General features: G+C 40.3%; 1 protein-coding gene across 1 annotated transcript in view; it reads left to right on the forward strand.

Annotated features, from left to right (window-relative positions):
• Positions 1-15887, forward strand: part of COL9A1 (collagen type IX alpha 1 chain) — an 89574-nt gene that overhangs the window by 23258 nt on the left and 50429 nt on the right. Inside the window, exons 6-13 of the mRNA XM_072832450.1 lie at positions 4055-4138; positions 4889-4909; positions 6409-6483; positions 6781-6816; positions 6941-7003; positions 13559-13612; positions 13873-13908; positions 15718-15741. Of these exons, the coding sequence (XP_072688551.1) occupies positions 4055-4138; positions 4889-4909; positions 6409-6483; positions 6781-6816; positions 6941-7003; positions 13559-13612; positions 13873-13908; positions 15718-15741 (393 nt within the window). The remainder of the gene's footprint in view (positions 1-4054; positions 4139-4888; positions 4910-6408; positions 6484-6780; positions 6817-6940; positions 7004-13558; positions 13613-13872; positions 13909-15717; positions 15742-15887) is intronic.

Raw genomic sequence — 15887 nt, forward strand, 5'->3', positions numbered from 1 at the left:
CTGCCTTTGTCTGTTTCAGCTGACTGTCACCCACTCAGATTTAATGACAATTCCTAGCACTATGTCTGGAACTGCAGGGCCTAGTCTACAGAAAGTTGGGAAAATTTCTGGTTTCAGGGCAGCTCAGAGCCTCCTGTTTAGTAACTAGGAAGCTTTATTGGAGGAGATTCCCTCATGATGCTAGAAAACAAAACTTTGTCATAAACTGAAAAGGAAAAGGAAAATGAGATCTGAGTTCAAGTATTTCTTTAAATCTTTGTTGCCACCAAGGAGACAAAAGCTTGATGAAACATTTCTCCTGTTAAAAAAATTTATCTTTGAAGACCTAGTTTTTAGGTATTTTATACTTGTAAAATGTAATCATGATTCAGTAATGCAAAAAATCTAGCTTTGTGCCATTCTCATTAATAGTGAATCAAGTTCTATAGTTTGTCATTAGAATGCTCTCAGGAGGAAAAGATAGTTTGCTATTAGTTTTTGCTTAATTTTTATGAAGAGCTTAATCTTATTAATTTTTCTCAACAACCTACCAAATAAGGAATCATCAGCACTTTATCAGAGTTGGTGCCAAAATTCCTTGTTTTAATGTGTGGTCTGCTGGACGCTACTCTGGCTTGGGAGATGGGATTATACCTAGTGTTCTATAGAAAAGAATTGTATAATGCCAAATCTGGGTGATATAAGGCACTGTACAATCACACAACTCAATTTTCCCTGAGACAATGGTGAAGTATTTTATGTCAAAAAGGATGAATTGTACTAGGGCATTTATGTTCTGTTTAACTGATATTATTTCTCTATTGTGTTTTTCTCAAGTCTTATAAACTGCAAACTCATTAGGGGGAGGAGAATATCTTTGGTTTCCCTGGAATGTTTCCCTAGTGTGTGGCTTGTATTAGGATTTCAAAAATGTTGACTGAGGGACTAAATTAAAATATTTGTCACATATATTTTGTCAGTGGGTATTCAAAGCAAACAGTGATTCCAGGTATGAAAAGGAGAAACGTGTGGAAATCAGCAGTTTAGATGTGCAATGAAAGTGACTTTTAGTAAGGAACTCTGCCAATCTTCCTTCAAAATAATTAACATGCAAATCAGAATTCATATTGCTTGCCAAAAAATGGTTGTTGTATAGATGATTATTAGTGCGTAGGTGGTGTTTATGTGGATGCACAGATGTGTGCAGAAACCTCTGATCTATGTGGTACTCTGAACAACCCAGCCTGTATTCACAGATGAATTACATTCACTCTCCCATTATCCTGTGCCACAATTGCATCTTGCATATTTAAACAGGTGTACCAATTTATCCAGAGAGAATTACATTTTTGAGAAAACAGCTTAATGAATTACTTTGCATTTACAATAAGTAACTTTAATGAACAATCTAAAAGAAGGATATAGGTTTCTTAGTTAGCCATATAATTAAAGTTTCTCAAGGTGATTAAGCTATGAATTTTTTTGAGAATCCAAATATCATACATATATAATGCATGCCTAGTGTGAATTACCAATTCACAAGGGACTTAGAGAAAAAAATATATGAATGGTGTTTCCTATTTTGAGAGTTGCGGGGGGAGACATCTTATTCTGGTGATATTTCTATCTTCATTGAAGAAGAAGAATTAAAACCCTCTTCCCTATTTGATATTTTATTATACACATGAATATGTAACTGCATATAGAAACAGTTGACAGTTTTTGAAGAAGGATTAGAAATTTGCTTCTGGATGCATTTGTGTAATAAGCAGGCAAACAGGGAGAGGGAGAGGTTTGACTTCTTAGGGGAAGTTCCGTAGTCTTGTTCTAAAGTTTTCTAGTTTTCTAGTTGGACGTAAGCTTGCAAAGTTTTAATTTCTAGATCACTCTTCTTTTCTATTCATCCTTAATACAAATGTTCAATTACCAAATTCCTTGGTTACTGGCTTACAAAATTATGGCTCATTCTGGAGATAAGATATATTCTTGGGGGAGGCTAAGTAGAGGAGTAGAGAAGGCCCTTATTCTATAGTCAGACACATTTGGAATGCTAGCTATGTCTTTTTCTAGCTGTGTGACCTGTGGCAAATGATTTAACCACTCTGCCCCACTTTACTCATGTATGAACGGCTTCAAAGAATTGTTTGAGGCACAGCTAGGTATTAGTAGTCATTAAGGAAAAGGTTGTCCCATTGTTTCATTTATCTTCCTATTAAAATTTCCACTGCAGTTTAGAACAAAACCAAAATAAAAATCCCTCCCAAGCAAATGAGACTACCCTAATAAAGTATTTGATGAAATGATTTTCTTAACTGTAAGATAATTGTGTGCTTAAAAAGCAGTTCTTTTGTAGGATGTTAATATACTATTGTTAAATAATTTATACGATAAACAGACAATTTTCATACAATTTATAGAGAGCTTTCCATCTTAAAATATATCTTGGTTTAGCTGCTTACTTTCTTTTCATCCACTTACCTTATTTTTCTAGATATCCATATTATCTGGAGAAGAGTATGGTAAGGGTTGAGAGCAACTAGGACATTTAGAATCATCTAAGAAGAGGTGCAAATGCAGGAATCTGAAAGCTTAATGTCTTATTTTCACTCCATTATAAAATAAAAAACTTCCTTCTGTTTAACTTTCCCTTCATTATGGGTAGAAGGGAAGAACTTCATCCTTCATCCTTTCCAATTCTGATCTTTCATTCAGTAACCCAACTCTGGATGTTTCCACAACAACCGGAAAAAGTGTATCTAACCGAATGCTAGATCCAACAGATCTAGAGACCTTTTGGCAGGTGGGATAGAGTGTAAATCACTACTGGATGAAAGAAAAGACATAATGTTTTAGATTTGGGGCCTTGATACATAATTAGTCATTTGCATAATGCCATAAGAATCAACTGACCAGGAAATATGGATCTGATTTGATTGAGATGATAGCAAAGAACTTCCTCAATTTAAGAAGATAGGCCAGAATGGAGGTGCTGGGTGGTATATATCTTTTTTTTTTTTTTTTTTTTAACCTTGTCACCTGAGGCCTTCAGCTTCAGACCTGGACACTCTTCCATTGTACTGTTTCTCAACTGTTCCCTTCTTTCTCTCCTAACACCTACTAAAATGTAAGAACTTGTCAGGATGCATTTGAATTTCAGGTATCTGAAAATTTTATATCTCTTTACCCAATGAATGAGATAATACCAAATTTATTTATTTATTTTATTTATTTATCCTATTTATTTATTTTTTAAAAGATTTTATTTATTTATTCATTAGAGACAGAGAGAGGGGCAGAGACACAGGCAGAGGGAGAAGCAGGTGCCTCCCACAGCCCAATGTGGGACTTGATCCAGGATCACGCGGAGCCAAAGACAGATGCTCAACCGCTGAGCCACCCAGGTGTCCCGATAATACCAAATTTAAATGTTTTCTATTCTCTTGTTTTTTCCCCTGAGGTCTAGATTTCCTTCTCATTCCTTCCATTTCTAGTCCTTCCTATTTCCATTTTCAACTGTGAGTACTCCATGGAGAATGTTTTCTCTAGCATGCAAATTTTTTCCAGGACTGGATTTTCTTTCCCCGCCTTTCCCTAAGTGTCATCTCTTTGGCTATCTCTGTCTCTAATCTCCCAAGTTAACTTTTAGCACATGTGTTCTTTGTGAAGTTCAGTAGGCCTGGATTCCATGACCCTCATCTTGGCTTGTCACTTGGACGGTTTCTTGTTCTCTCAGGACCTTATTTTAATAGAACCTGCATCTTGAGGACGTGGGAAGGACAGAAATGGAAAGTCAGTGCCAGTGGTCTGTTCCTGCCTAGGGCTCTGCTGGGATACTGCAGAGCTACAAGCATCTATATTCACTCATCAGAGAAACTTGGGAAGGGTTTCTAGCCCATTTCCATTGGAAAAATCTGTATTCAAGGAACAAGAGTACTAGTCCACTGAGGTCAACTGGTTCAAATTGGTCTCCAGTCACTTAACAATTGGACCACGCTTACAAACCCATCTCTCTCTTAAATGATTTGCTTCTGTCCTCCAAAAGAATCTGAATTGACTATCTGTTATTTTTCTCCAGTTTGAACTTCAGTGGATGCTGATTCATTGTGACCCACTACGCCCCAGGAGAGAGACTTGCCATGAGCTGCCAGTTCGGGTAACTGTGAGTCCTTTGACCACCTGCAAAGGACACTTCCACCCAGCCTACCTCCCTTCAACTCCTTCAACTCCCCACCTCCTTGCTCTTTTTCTAAGGAGTTCAGGCTTTCCTGTTAGGGACCAGATAGATACTAAGGTAGCACCACTCACAGCCTGCCAAGTAGAAACCACCTCGGGGTGTCTGGTTCTACCTTTGGTGGCTTACTATCCTCACTCCTCCCCCCTCAAACATTTCTCCTGAGAACACTGGCTGTCCACTCGCGGCCCATAGTGGACAGCAAGAGCCTGCACTTGGGCGGATGGGCAGAGGCAGAAGGGGAGGCAGACGTGCCTGTGTGGCGGCGGGGAAAGGGTTAAGGGGGACTGTTGTCATTCTATCCGGCCTCCAGCCCGCAAGCTCTCCTCCAATCCCCAGGACCCTCTCCAGGGCCATTCATAAACAGGAGGAACGTAGTCGTCCCGGCTGGGCACCTCTGCAAAGACGAACTACTCCCGGGGGCGCTTTCTGCCGGGGAGAAGTGCACTTGATGCGTGTGACGGGTCCGGAAGCCTAGCGGGGCGGCCGAGGCAGTGTCCAGTGTCCGCCCAGGGGCTTAGCAGAGGGTGGCGGGCATGGCCTGGACGGCGCGGGATCGAGGGGCCTTAGGGCTGCGACTGCTGCTGTCTGGGCTCTGCTTGTGCATGGCTCAAGTAAGTTGTGCTCGAGTTTGGCGGGTGGGGAGAGCCTTCTCACTCTCTGTCTTTTCTCCTCCAGCCCAGCGAGACCGCGGACCAGGTAAGCGGAGGGCGAGTGTTTGCGCTTTCCTAGTGCACGCAGGGGAAAGTGGAGGAGCAGCCGTCGCGGGAGCTGGGGGGAAGGCGCAGAGCTCTCCTTGGGCTCTTGGCCACGTTCTTCCTCCAGCCTTGAGCACCTGCAGCGACTACCGTCGGAGTGGGGACCCCAAATGACCCTTAGGTCGGGACCCAAGGCGTCCTCTCCCCCTCCTTGGCCCCAACACTGCAGGCAGAGATTCCGAAGGCCTTTAGTGACTTGGGACCGGTCGCTAAACTTGGGCCGTTTACCAGGTTGCTTCTTGACTCCCCCACTTCGCCCCTCCTGGTTGCATTCGAGAGCCAGGCCTTGCTGGAGAGGGCGGGGATTCAGGCTGGCGGCGCTGCAGCTCCCCCTCCCGCTCCAGCAGCCCGCGGTGGCCGCACTAGACCCCGAGCCCCGCCGGCCGGGCCGCCGCTCCGGGACTGGAACCGGGCGGCCTTGGCTGGCATCAGTCATAATTTCAGCATTTCCCGAAAGCCCCGGCGTCTCCTTCCTCCCGCGCAGTAGAGGACCCGGCGGGGGCGGGTGAGCCCAGTCGAGGTTTGAGGTTTCACTTACAAAGACCCCATTGTAACCTGTCTGGTCATTGGGGTTTAGAGAAACAAAGTTTTCCTTGATGAAAGAAACCCCCCCCCCTTCTTCTTCTTTTTTTAAATTAGGAGAGGGGAAAAAATCCCACATTCCCTAAGCAACACGCTCCTGCTATTTTCAGACGCCAGTATTCCCTCTAGCACCATCAAAGCGTAGCTGTTTGCAAGCGATAAAAGCAGTAATACCCTAGGGTCAGTCTGAAATTTGGTGTAGTTTTAAAGCGAGGTGCAAAGACCTCATGCAAGAAGAGTGTCACTGCAGGGAAGTCCGAAATAAGGCCAGGGCCTTCCTGGGTGTCAAGGCTCTTTGCCCCCATGCTCCCCAGTTTTCCTCCAGCATTTCTCCCTGATTTCTAGTGGACCTAGAAAAATTTACAAAATGATCTTGGAATCATCTGGAGGAGTGCCTCCATTCTGAGTGGTTCTATTTTGGCCCCAACACTGACTCTCAGTTACTAATCAAATCGAGGTAGTTAATGAGCACCATTTCGTTACTGAATCCTTATTTATTTATTTATTTATTTATTTACTGAATCCCGTTTTAAAAAAGAGGCAAAAGGCCTTCCTTTCCTCAAGACCTCTTTTGGTTTAATGGTCTCTGTAGGGGTGAGGCCCTGTGGCCCCAGTGCCCACCTTGAGGCCTAGATCCTACTCCAACCACACTAGTAAGACTCATTCAAAATATGGAGGAACCAGAGAAACCTGGGGTCAGCTTGGGAGTTTCCTACTTGTTGATCGGGTTTCAAAACTCCTTCCTCCAAAGGGAAGTGTCCAAAGGAAGGGTGGAAGTGGGAGGCCTCAGGACGTTGTGCCCAGTTTCTCCTTGTTGCCCAAAGTTCTCCATTAACCCGCGTGTGCTGTTTTTGTCAGAGAGGTCCCCCGGGCGTGCAGGGGCCCCCGGGCCCCCCCGGCCCCCCTGGAGTTCCAGGCATCGATGGCATCGACGTAAGTTTCCAGGTCCAGGGCTCTGTTCCTCCAGTCTGGCCGGTCCCTAACCCTTTCTCCCGAGAGCTGATGGGGTTTTTGATCCGACCAGATGCCCGGCTAGGGCTTGGGTGAGGGCTGGGGTGGATCCTAGGAGCCTGGGGATTTTCGGAGGGATAAGGAAGACGCATTCAGTTGTCCCCATTGGTCCCTCCACCATTTTTACCCCGTGCGGAGAACACGCGTGTGAGTCTCCCGGCTGGGTCCTCAGCGCCTCCCACTCACGGACTGCTCTCGCCTTTTCTACTCCCCCTTCAGGGTGACCGAGGTCCCAAGGGTCCCCCGGGCCCCCCGGTAAGTTGATGAGCGCATCCGCTCTTCGCTTCTCTTCTTTAGACGCGGTTCGCAGCCCCGTGAGTCCCTAGAGTCTCAGTGTCGCCTCTTTCTCTGTCTCCCGACCTCGCCCCTCCCCGCCCAGGGTCCTGCTGGAGAACCGGGCAAGCCAGGAGCTCCGGGCAAGCCGGGCACGCCGGGCGCCGACGTGAGTAGGCGGGGCGGGGCGGGGCGGGGCGGGGGCTCTGCGGGAGGGGGGAGGGGTGCAGGCCGCGGGAGCCGGGCTGCCCGCGCTGGGGCCCTGAGCCGGGCCGTGAGCTTCGGGGTTCCTGCCCCAACAGTCCGCTCTTTCCTCGCTCGCCGCCCCAACGCTCAGCCCCGCGGCCCGCACGGGGGCGGGGGGGGGGGCGGGAAGAGGAGGTTTTTTTTTTTTTTTTTTAAATTTATTTATTCATGATAAAGAGAGAGAGAGAGAGGTAGAGACACAGGCAGAGGGAGAAGCAGGCTCCATGCAGGGAGCCCGATGGGGGACTCGATCCCGGGGCTCCAGGGTCACGCCCTGGGCTGAAGGCGGCGCTAAACCGCTGAGCCACCCAGGGATCCTCGGTTTTTTATTTTCTTTAAAGATTTTATTTATTTATTCATGAGACACACACACACACACACACATAGAGACACACACACACAGAGTCAGAGACCCAGGCAGAGGGAGAACCAGGCTCCATGCAGGGAGCCCGACGTGGGACTCGATCCAGGTCTCCAGGGTCACGCCCGGGGCTGAAGGCGGCGCTAAACTGCTGAGCCGCCCCCCTCCCCGCCCCCCCGCCCGGGCTGCCCCGGAGGGGGTTTCATCGCGCTCTGCTGGGGCCTCTCAGCGGGTCGCCGTCCGTCCTGCCCTTTCGTAGGCACGTCCTAGATTAAGTTAGGAGAGGACCTGTAGGCAGGCGAAGGCGCAGAGTACTGAATCCTGAAGAAGAGAAATAAAGATACCTCTGAGGGAGGCCCGGAAAAAAAATCCCGAAATGAATGGGGTGTGGGGGTGGGGGTTAAGGGGTTGGGGGGTGGGGCAGGGGCTGGGAAATGGTCAGCACACACAGAATAGGAAATTCACCACTAGTTTTCCACTTTCCATGTTTTCTTGATTGGCATCACTGACAGAAATAAGCGGAGTAGGGTTGCTTGAAAGTTGGGAATGAGCATCCTTTCTCCAGTTTACCTACCTCTACAGCTCTCCCTCCCCTTGATTGAAGAAAGCTCCGCTGTATTGTAGTATAAACCTAACAGTAAATACTATTTCCTCAGAGCATAATGACCTCAGGACTTTCTGCTTCTCCTGTCCCTATGTGCTGGATTAATACGTACTGAAGTCCTACTGCAGGCCAGTCCTTGACTTTAAAACTGGGATACAAAGTGAAGTAAAATAAAATTATCGGTTCTCAGAAAACACACAGTGGTGTATTCATCAAGTTATCCTTCAAGTTACCACGTTATGTGGCTTCCAAAACCTGAAGACTTTTCTAAATCAAAGAAAGCACTTGAAAATCTATGATTAATGATTATAATTCCTAAGAATTTTTTACTAGAATTTATACATATGGAAGAAAAAAACCGCTAGGTTTTAGTGTTTATAAGTTATGCTTTTTTTTTTTAAGATTTTTATTTATTTACTCATGAGAGACAGAGAGAGAGACAGAGGCAGAGACACAGAGAGAGGGCGAAGCAGGCCCCACGCAGGGAGCCTGATGTGCGATTAGATCTTGAGTCTACAGGATCACGCCCTGGGCTGAAGGCGGCGCTAAACCGCTGAGCCACCGGACTGCCCAAGATATGCTTTCTTTATAAAGATTACCACTATGAGGGTATTTGTCTATGCTACTTGGTACGTTAGGAAAGATTTGTTTTACGGCTCATAGCCTCAAGTTTGAACTTTCTGTGTGATTGTGCAAGAATCCCCCAAGAACTAATATTTGGATAATACAAACTGAATATCAAACTGATATTTGTATAATACAAACTGAAATTATATAACTTTTTGGTTTTCAAGTTCTTCGTGGAACACTGAATAACTTGAAGCTGTCACATCCTAATAAAAAAGTCTAATAAATACAAGGCTACTCTATAAAACAGTAGCCCAGTAGGGGTTGGATTCAATTCTGCATTCCTATGAAATTTGGACCTGCTTTTTGTGTGAAAAGAACGTTTATGATTACATTATTATTATTATTATTATTATTATTATTAATTTTTGTGGTGGCTGAAGCATAAACTAATCACCTGAAGTCTTCCCTTGGTATTGAGTTGAAATATTTCAGAGAGAGGGCTAGAGTTATCTGTGCATCAGTTTAATGGTGCTTTTGTAGCTGGCTCAATGCTACAAACTCTTCTTTACCTTTTACCATAAGGTCATAAAGACAATGCCTGGGTTTCCTTTGCAAAGTAATTCCCCCCATTTAAACAAATTTTGGATAAACAAATGAAAATGTTTAAAAATCTTTAAAGGTACAATATAGTTAAGAATTACAAGGAGTGTTTAGTCTTTGTCTATAGTTGAGTTGCAGTATCATAGTAAGACATTCATGTATGCCAATATTTTAGGCATTTCCTAGAATAGAAGTTAACTATAAGCAAAAAGTTAACTTTACTAATATGCATTTGTGTAGAACTTTTTTTCCTCAAATGCAGTCACAAACATTATTTCCTTTAACCTTACAATAACCTGGAAGGCAAGTTTGGCTAATATTATTCTCCACAGATAAGAAAACTGAATAATTTTGAGGATAAGTAGTTTCCTCAGGGACCTAGAGTTATTTAGTGGTTAAGATAGTGAAAGAAACTAGATTCCTTCATTTTTAGACTCACTCTCTTTCCAGATAGTTTTGCCTCATGTGTATACAAATGAATATCTTAAATAGATGAATAATCAGAGAAAATAGAAAAAGAATGATAGTAAATTTTTAGTATCTGAATTCTCAGCCAAGAAAAATGCTACGGGCAAATTCAATGGATAATAAAAATAACTTATAATTGGTCTTTTCTAATTATTTGTAAATATAGGTATGATTCCACCAGATTTTGAAATGGAACCACATGGGACTTACAAGATTCTGACTTACTGTATTCTTTGGCTCCTTTGACATTTTAAACAAATCTTTTACCTTAAATTGAGACTAGACATTGAGAATAATGAGAAATCAGTAAATGTAGAGTTTGCTGTTTCTTTGTCCCTGGCCATAGGTGAGCTAAGTAAGCAGGAGAGGTCTAATGATCTTTTCTTGTTAGGTGAGCCTAAGTGTAGTGGTGAGACCTTAAACCTCCAACCTCTTTGTTTTCTGCAATTTGGTTCATTGTAAAGCTGTACTTTTTGGTAATGTTAACAAATGGTTAATCAGATGATGTTTGGAAGAATACAGAAAGAACATGATTTAAAGAGTAATTACCCTAAGTGAAGTGGATTTTTTTGACAGAAAATGTAAAAGATTCATGGCAGCTATACTTGTGGAATTATGTCTTGAGTCTCATGAGCTGATTAGTTGGAATGCCGGAAGGAAATTACTGTTGATGGCTGGTATTGTCTGCCAAGCAGCAGCATGAAAGTTCAGAACATAGCTTTAATATCACCTCATATAGAACTTTATCTTCATAAACATTCATATGAAAGCAATTCTTTCTGCCACTGGTAATATTTTTCTCTGTCAATTCTTTGACAAATAAGAATTTTTGAAAATTGGAATTTGTATGTGTATGCAAATGTAAATGTGGGAGATTATAGATATATATGTAGATGTAAAATTAGAGAAGTTAGAGCTTGGTTATAACCTTATGCCCAAAGGACAACTGTGTTATTATCAATAATCAATAGAGATGTTCTGATTGGCACTATTTGCTGTGATATGCTTAGTGAGCTCTGAAAACAATATTTTATACATTCTTATAGCATCCATCTAAGATAGGCAGAAGAATTAGAATTGAATATGGGAATTACACCATGCCACTTGTTATAGGAAGGAAGATAGAAAATCCTCTGGCTATATATAACTATTATCCCTGGCAGATGTTTATATGATTAGAATAGTGAGTTATTAAGAAATTATTCTGAAAGGTCAGTGTTAAGTGGAAATAGTCAGACATCAAAGAAGTGTGAGGGGGCCATGAAATACAGTGCCCATGGTTAATATCTAGATTTTTGTTTGTTTATTCATTTGTTTGTTTGCAGAACCCCTTCTGAATATTTTAAGCTGCCAGAGGGCAGGAAACATGTCTTATACTTCAGGTGAATTCTTCACAACATCTGTAGTAGTACTGACCATATAATAATGATGATAATAAGAATAGCTGACATTTATTCAGGGCCCACTCTGGCAGGCACTGTTGTAAGCATTTGTGTATAATATCCCATTTAATTTTAAAAATTGCTGTGTCAGGTAGATATTAATATTATACATATTTTACAGATTAGGACACGGAGGCACAATACAGTTAAGCAACTTGTCATGGTTATGCAGCTCATAAGTGGCAAAGTTGGGATTTGAACCCTAAATAAAGATGATGTAGAAGGCTAAGTGTAATATCCTTCCATGTAATAGACTAACCTAAATTAAATATTCAGTGTTGATGTGTTGAGTATGTGTTAGATGCCAGGACCAGTGTGCCAGGATTATAATGGACATGTAGTTCTTGTCCTTATGGAGCTTATACTTTTCTATGTACCTATTTCATAACAGAATTCACTATAACATCTGACACCTAAATGTATTATCGATTTATTATTATTTTTTAAAGATTTTATTTATTTATTCATGAGAGACACAAAGAGAGGAAGAGACACAGGCAGAGGGAGAAGTAGGCTCCCTGTGGGGATCCCAATGTGGGACTCGATCCCAGGACTCCAGGATCATGACCTGAGCCAAAGGCAGAGGCTCAGTCACTGAGCCACCCAGGTGCCCCTGTATTATCAATTTAATTCAAAGAACTTCCTAGTGATCGATATAATTTATCATGTGTTATAGAAGGTACTTTAAATAAGAAGTGACTTGGAAGCAGCCTCCATGTTGTCTAACCATTTACTTGGTTCTGGTTTATTATTATGCAGCTGAAATTCTATCATATATAGTAGCTATTGTTCACCAATCTTGTCAGTTATTCCAGTCACAGACTGAAGATTGTTAGTTGGTTGCATGTGTGGGAATTGATCAGGATTGTTTTTGGAGGGTATATATAGAATGTGGGAGTTAGGGGTTCCATTAGTCAAATGTGTTCAGAGGTTTGTAAAATCTTTGTGCCATATGTGCCTGCAGAGGGTGCTCCTGGATGTATCGTTTGTTTACGAAAATCAAAAGCCAAAGTTTCATTACTCCAGGTGCTCAGCAGTTCTAAATTACGGTGCAGTACTTAGACTCAGGTGACTGAAACTCAGTCTGTGAAAAATTGTTTTATGTGTGTTTAATAATTTTCTTTGGTAAAATTTCAATAATTAACATTTTCAACTCATTTTTTTCTACTTCCTTTGATTCACACTTTGGAGTTGTAAGGGAAATGGATTGATGTAGAGAAATGTAAAAATGGTGGTCAGTGAACTAGTTGTCTATATAAATTACATGGAAGCATTTTAGTGATATTTGTGTAAACTCTGACAGATTAAATATGGATATTGGAGATCCATTTTTAAGTAGGGCTTTCATTTTTGCAAGGAATCCCTCCTCAATTAATACCATTTGAGTCTTTGTTCAAAATCTTGATAATAGTTTTGTAAGATGTTTATTTATGCATGCACATGTATGTGTACACATATGTATATACATATATACACACAGATACACATACACATTTATCTTTGGCAAGGTATAACTTCAAGATTACATTATAAATGATATCTAAGAGTGTCAGAGTAAAGAAAAAATAAAAAAATGCATCATCATCAAATATGGAAATTCAGGTGTACATATATTGTTATTAATGCTTTAAGATTTATTTTATATTAAAGATGATAGTTAAAAACAAGTACTGGCAGGGAATTAGAATGTTTGGAGGATATGCTTTAACAACTGCTTAGTATTCAATATGATAGTTATAAATGCATTTTATAGTAATTGGCTTAAATTCTATGTACCAAGTGACACACATGAAAATATATACTTAAAGCTATTTTTACTAAGGAAGATAATGTAGAGACACTCATCTTCTCAAACATTGTACCTTAAAAGTTAAGTTCTTCAATAAGCAATTGTTATTGCTGGAAGATGGCTAGAGGGTTTTTTAGATGGCTAAAGGCAATAATGAGGTTGAATATTTTAAATTTCTATTGAAGAAACATTTTATTAACTCTATTAGACACTATTAGACACTATTAGAGAGATAGAGACATATAGTATTTTTATTTTATAAATGAAGTAAAGGAGGTGCATAAACATGGGTAAATGACAGAGCCAAGATCTGTGGTCCCATTAGACTTAGCTATTAGAATGCTACAGTTGTTACATTGCATTTTTTCCAAAGCAGAGACAAAAAATACAAAATTATTGGACTCTGTGATAATACAGTTAGTAGGAAGTTAGGAATATGATAAAATTTATCAACAGAAAGTAACAGGAATATTTCTTGGTAAACATTACCTTTAGTAAGAATATAGGAAAATTATTTCTTTGTAAACATTCACATCATACAAAGATAACCATTCTGTACATACTTAGTATATAAAATGCAATTATCCACTTAGGAGTTTGCCTAAAGATGCTATATTAGTTCTAACATCATCTTGCTTTGTTAGGGATTAACAGGACCTGATGGATCCCCTGGTTCTGTCGGACCAAGAGGACAAAAAGTAAGTTGGCCATCTGCTATTAATTGCTGGTATTAGATGCTGAAGTATAATTTTATTGTAGTGTTTGCAAATCAACTGAAAAAGTAGTCACGAAACAGAGGAAATGCACTTGTTCAACTAAAATCTTGTTTTAGTTTAATTAAATTAAATTAAAAACACCAAGATGGAGTGTTTTAATGATTTCAAAATTTATGCAATTTACGTATTTACATATTCATGCTACAAAAAGCTAAGTACAATGAAGCTATTTTTATTTTTAGGGAGAACCTGGTGTTCCTGGATCTCGGGGATTTCCAGTAAGTAACTGTAAAGCGACAGAATTGAAAATCTCCTGTCTTTTTCTGCCACTGTGAAATTTTTAATTGCAGCTTTTGATATAATATGCAGCATGAAGGAGTTCAATAGACAACTTCCCTTTCACTCCCCTTGATAGCAAACATTTCTTGCATAATAACAGCAAATCTGGATATTCGATGTTTAGACCATAGTATCACACTACTTTCTTCACAACTGGTTTTATCTCTAATGGAATATCAACCATATGATTACCAGCCTGATTACCTGGCTAGTCCCTTCCTGCACTGCCCAATCTGCCTGCTTTGTGTTATTTCTATTTATAAGAGGGCTAGGTTCTTAGGCTGCTTTTCCTTTCCATTTGCTCTTTATTCCTCTTTTGTTCTTGTCATTAATCTGTATTTTTTGTCTTTGTTTTCTATTTGCACTGTTTTCATGGCCATATTTCACTGTCTGTCAACTTTTCCATTATAAGGCTATTTTCAGAAGTGAATAACTTGCTGGCCTTTCTCCTATATTTTTCCACTCAGAGCTCAACATCTTATAGAGATACCTTTTTAAAAAACTCTGTGAAATTTGAAATTTGTCAAACATCTAGAGCTATGGTAATGAAATAACTTATTGATTACTTTGGTATTTTCAAGCATAACACATTTCCCAAATTGATTTACATATTAAAATGATCAAATAGGAGTAATTTTTCAAATGCTTTGAAAAAGCCCCATTTATTATTAAAACACACTGCTCATGTGAAATTCTTGCTCATTTTGGCTGCCTAAATAATTAGAAATAATAATATCAGTATCACACGGTGTACATTGATTCCACGAAATGCTTCATGTATGGATATTTCAGAAAAGGGAGTTTGGAATGAAAAGCTAACCCAAATATGGTATCAGAGATAGCTTGAATAAAAATTATGCAAGCCAATGTAGGAGAGAAAGGAGTAATGAGGATTCCCAATGGAGAAATACTAAACCTGGAAAGCAAAGATAAAAGAGATTCAAGGCAGCTGATGTTCAGTTATATAAAATTCAACAAGCATGTAGTTAGGGTTTAGCATATAGTAGGTCCTGTGGTAGGAATTGAGGTGAGGAGGATGAATAAGATATGGTGTCAATCCTTGATCACATGTAGTTCAGTGTAGCTAAAGAGATATAAAGGAGAGGGAGATGAAATAATCACTTTAAGATCAAATTCAGAATAATAAATTAAGATCGCATAGTAAGTCATATCTGGAGTGTCACCATTATATTTTCAATATCTACTAGATTTGGTGTCTGGAAACATAATCCTATCTGTCAAAAGAGGGTGGTTTCTGTTTTTTTTTTTAATCCCCCCCCCCCCGCCTTTTTCTGTGCTGAATGTTTGTTTGGAGGAATTTCCAAACATCACATTATAAATTATAAAGCAGTACACTATATCAGTTTTAATGTAGATTTCTTATAAAACACAACAAAAAAATCTTAAACTGTCAGGTTGTGATATGCTTCTTTGTGAATGATGTTAAGTTTTCCTGACAGCAAGCATGAATGACTTCTTTGATTTTTTTTTTTTTTTTTTTGTTAAGTTTGGGGCAAGTATTATTGGTTAGCTTAGACATCAAAGGAATATTTGAGGTGCTGAAACAAGCTTCTTCCTTTAGAAGTAGAGCCATGTTTGCTTTTATTTTTAATCCAGTCCTTTCTTAAGAATGAACATCATATATTTAGTGACAAAGTTTATACTTTGTTTTTAAACTGAGTTATGTCTTCTGTATTTATGCTGAGTTTAAATCACCTACCATAACAATTTTTATTTGAATCTTTTAGGGCCGTGGTATTCCTGGGCCTCCTGTAAGTACCATCTCTTGGTTTATTTCTACGCAGTCTTTAACAATGGCCTATTTCTCAGCTCCCAAGTTTACTCTCCAACTGATGCTACCCAGTGGTATTTATAGTGTCCTACCTACATGACCTTAGATAGCTATTATGACACACCT

Source organism: Canis lupus, chromosome 7, assembly GCF_048164855.1.
Source record: "Canis lupus baileyi chromosome 7, mCanLup2.hap1, whole genome shotgun sequence".
In the NCBI taxonomy this organism is placed as follows: Eukaryota; Metazoa; Chordata; class Mammalia; order Carnivora; family Canidae; genus Canis; species Canis lupus.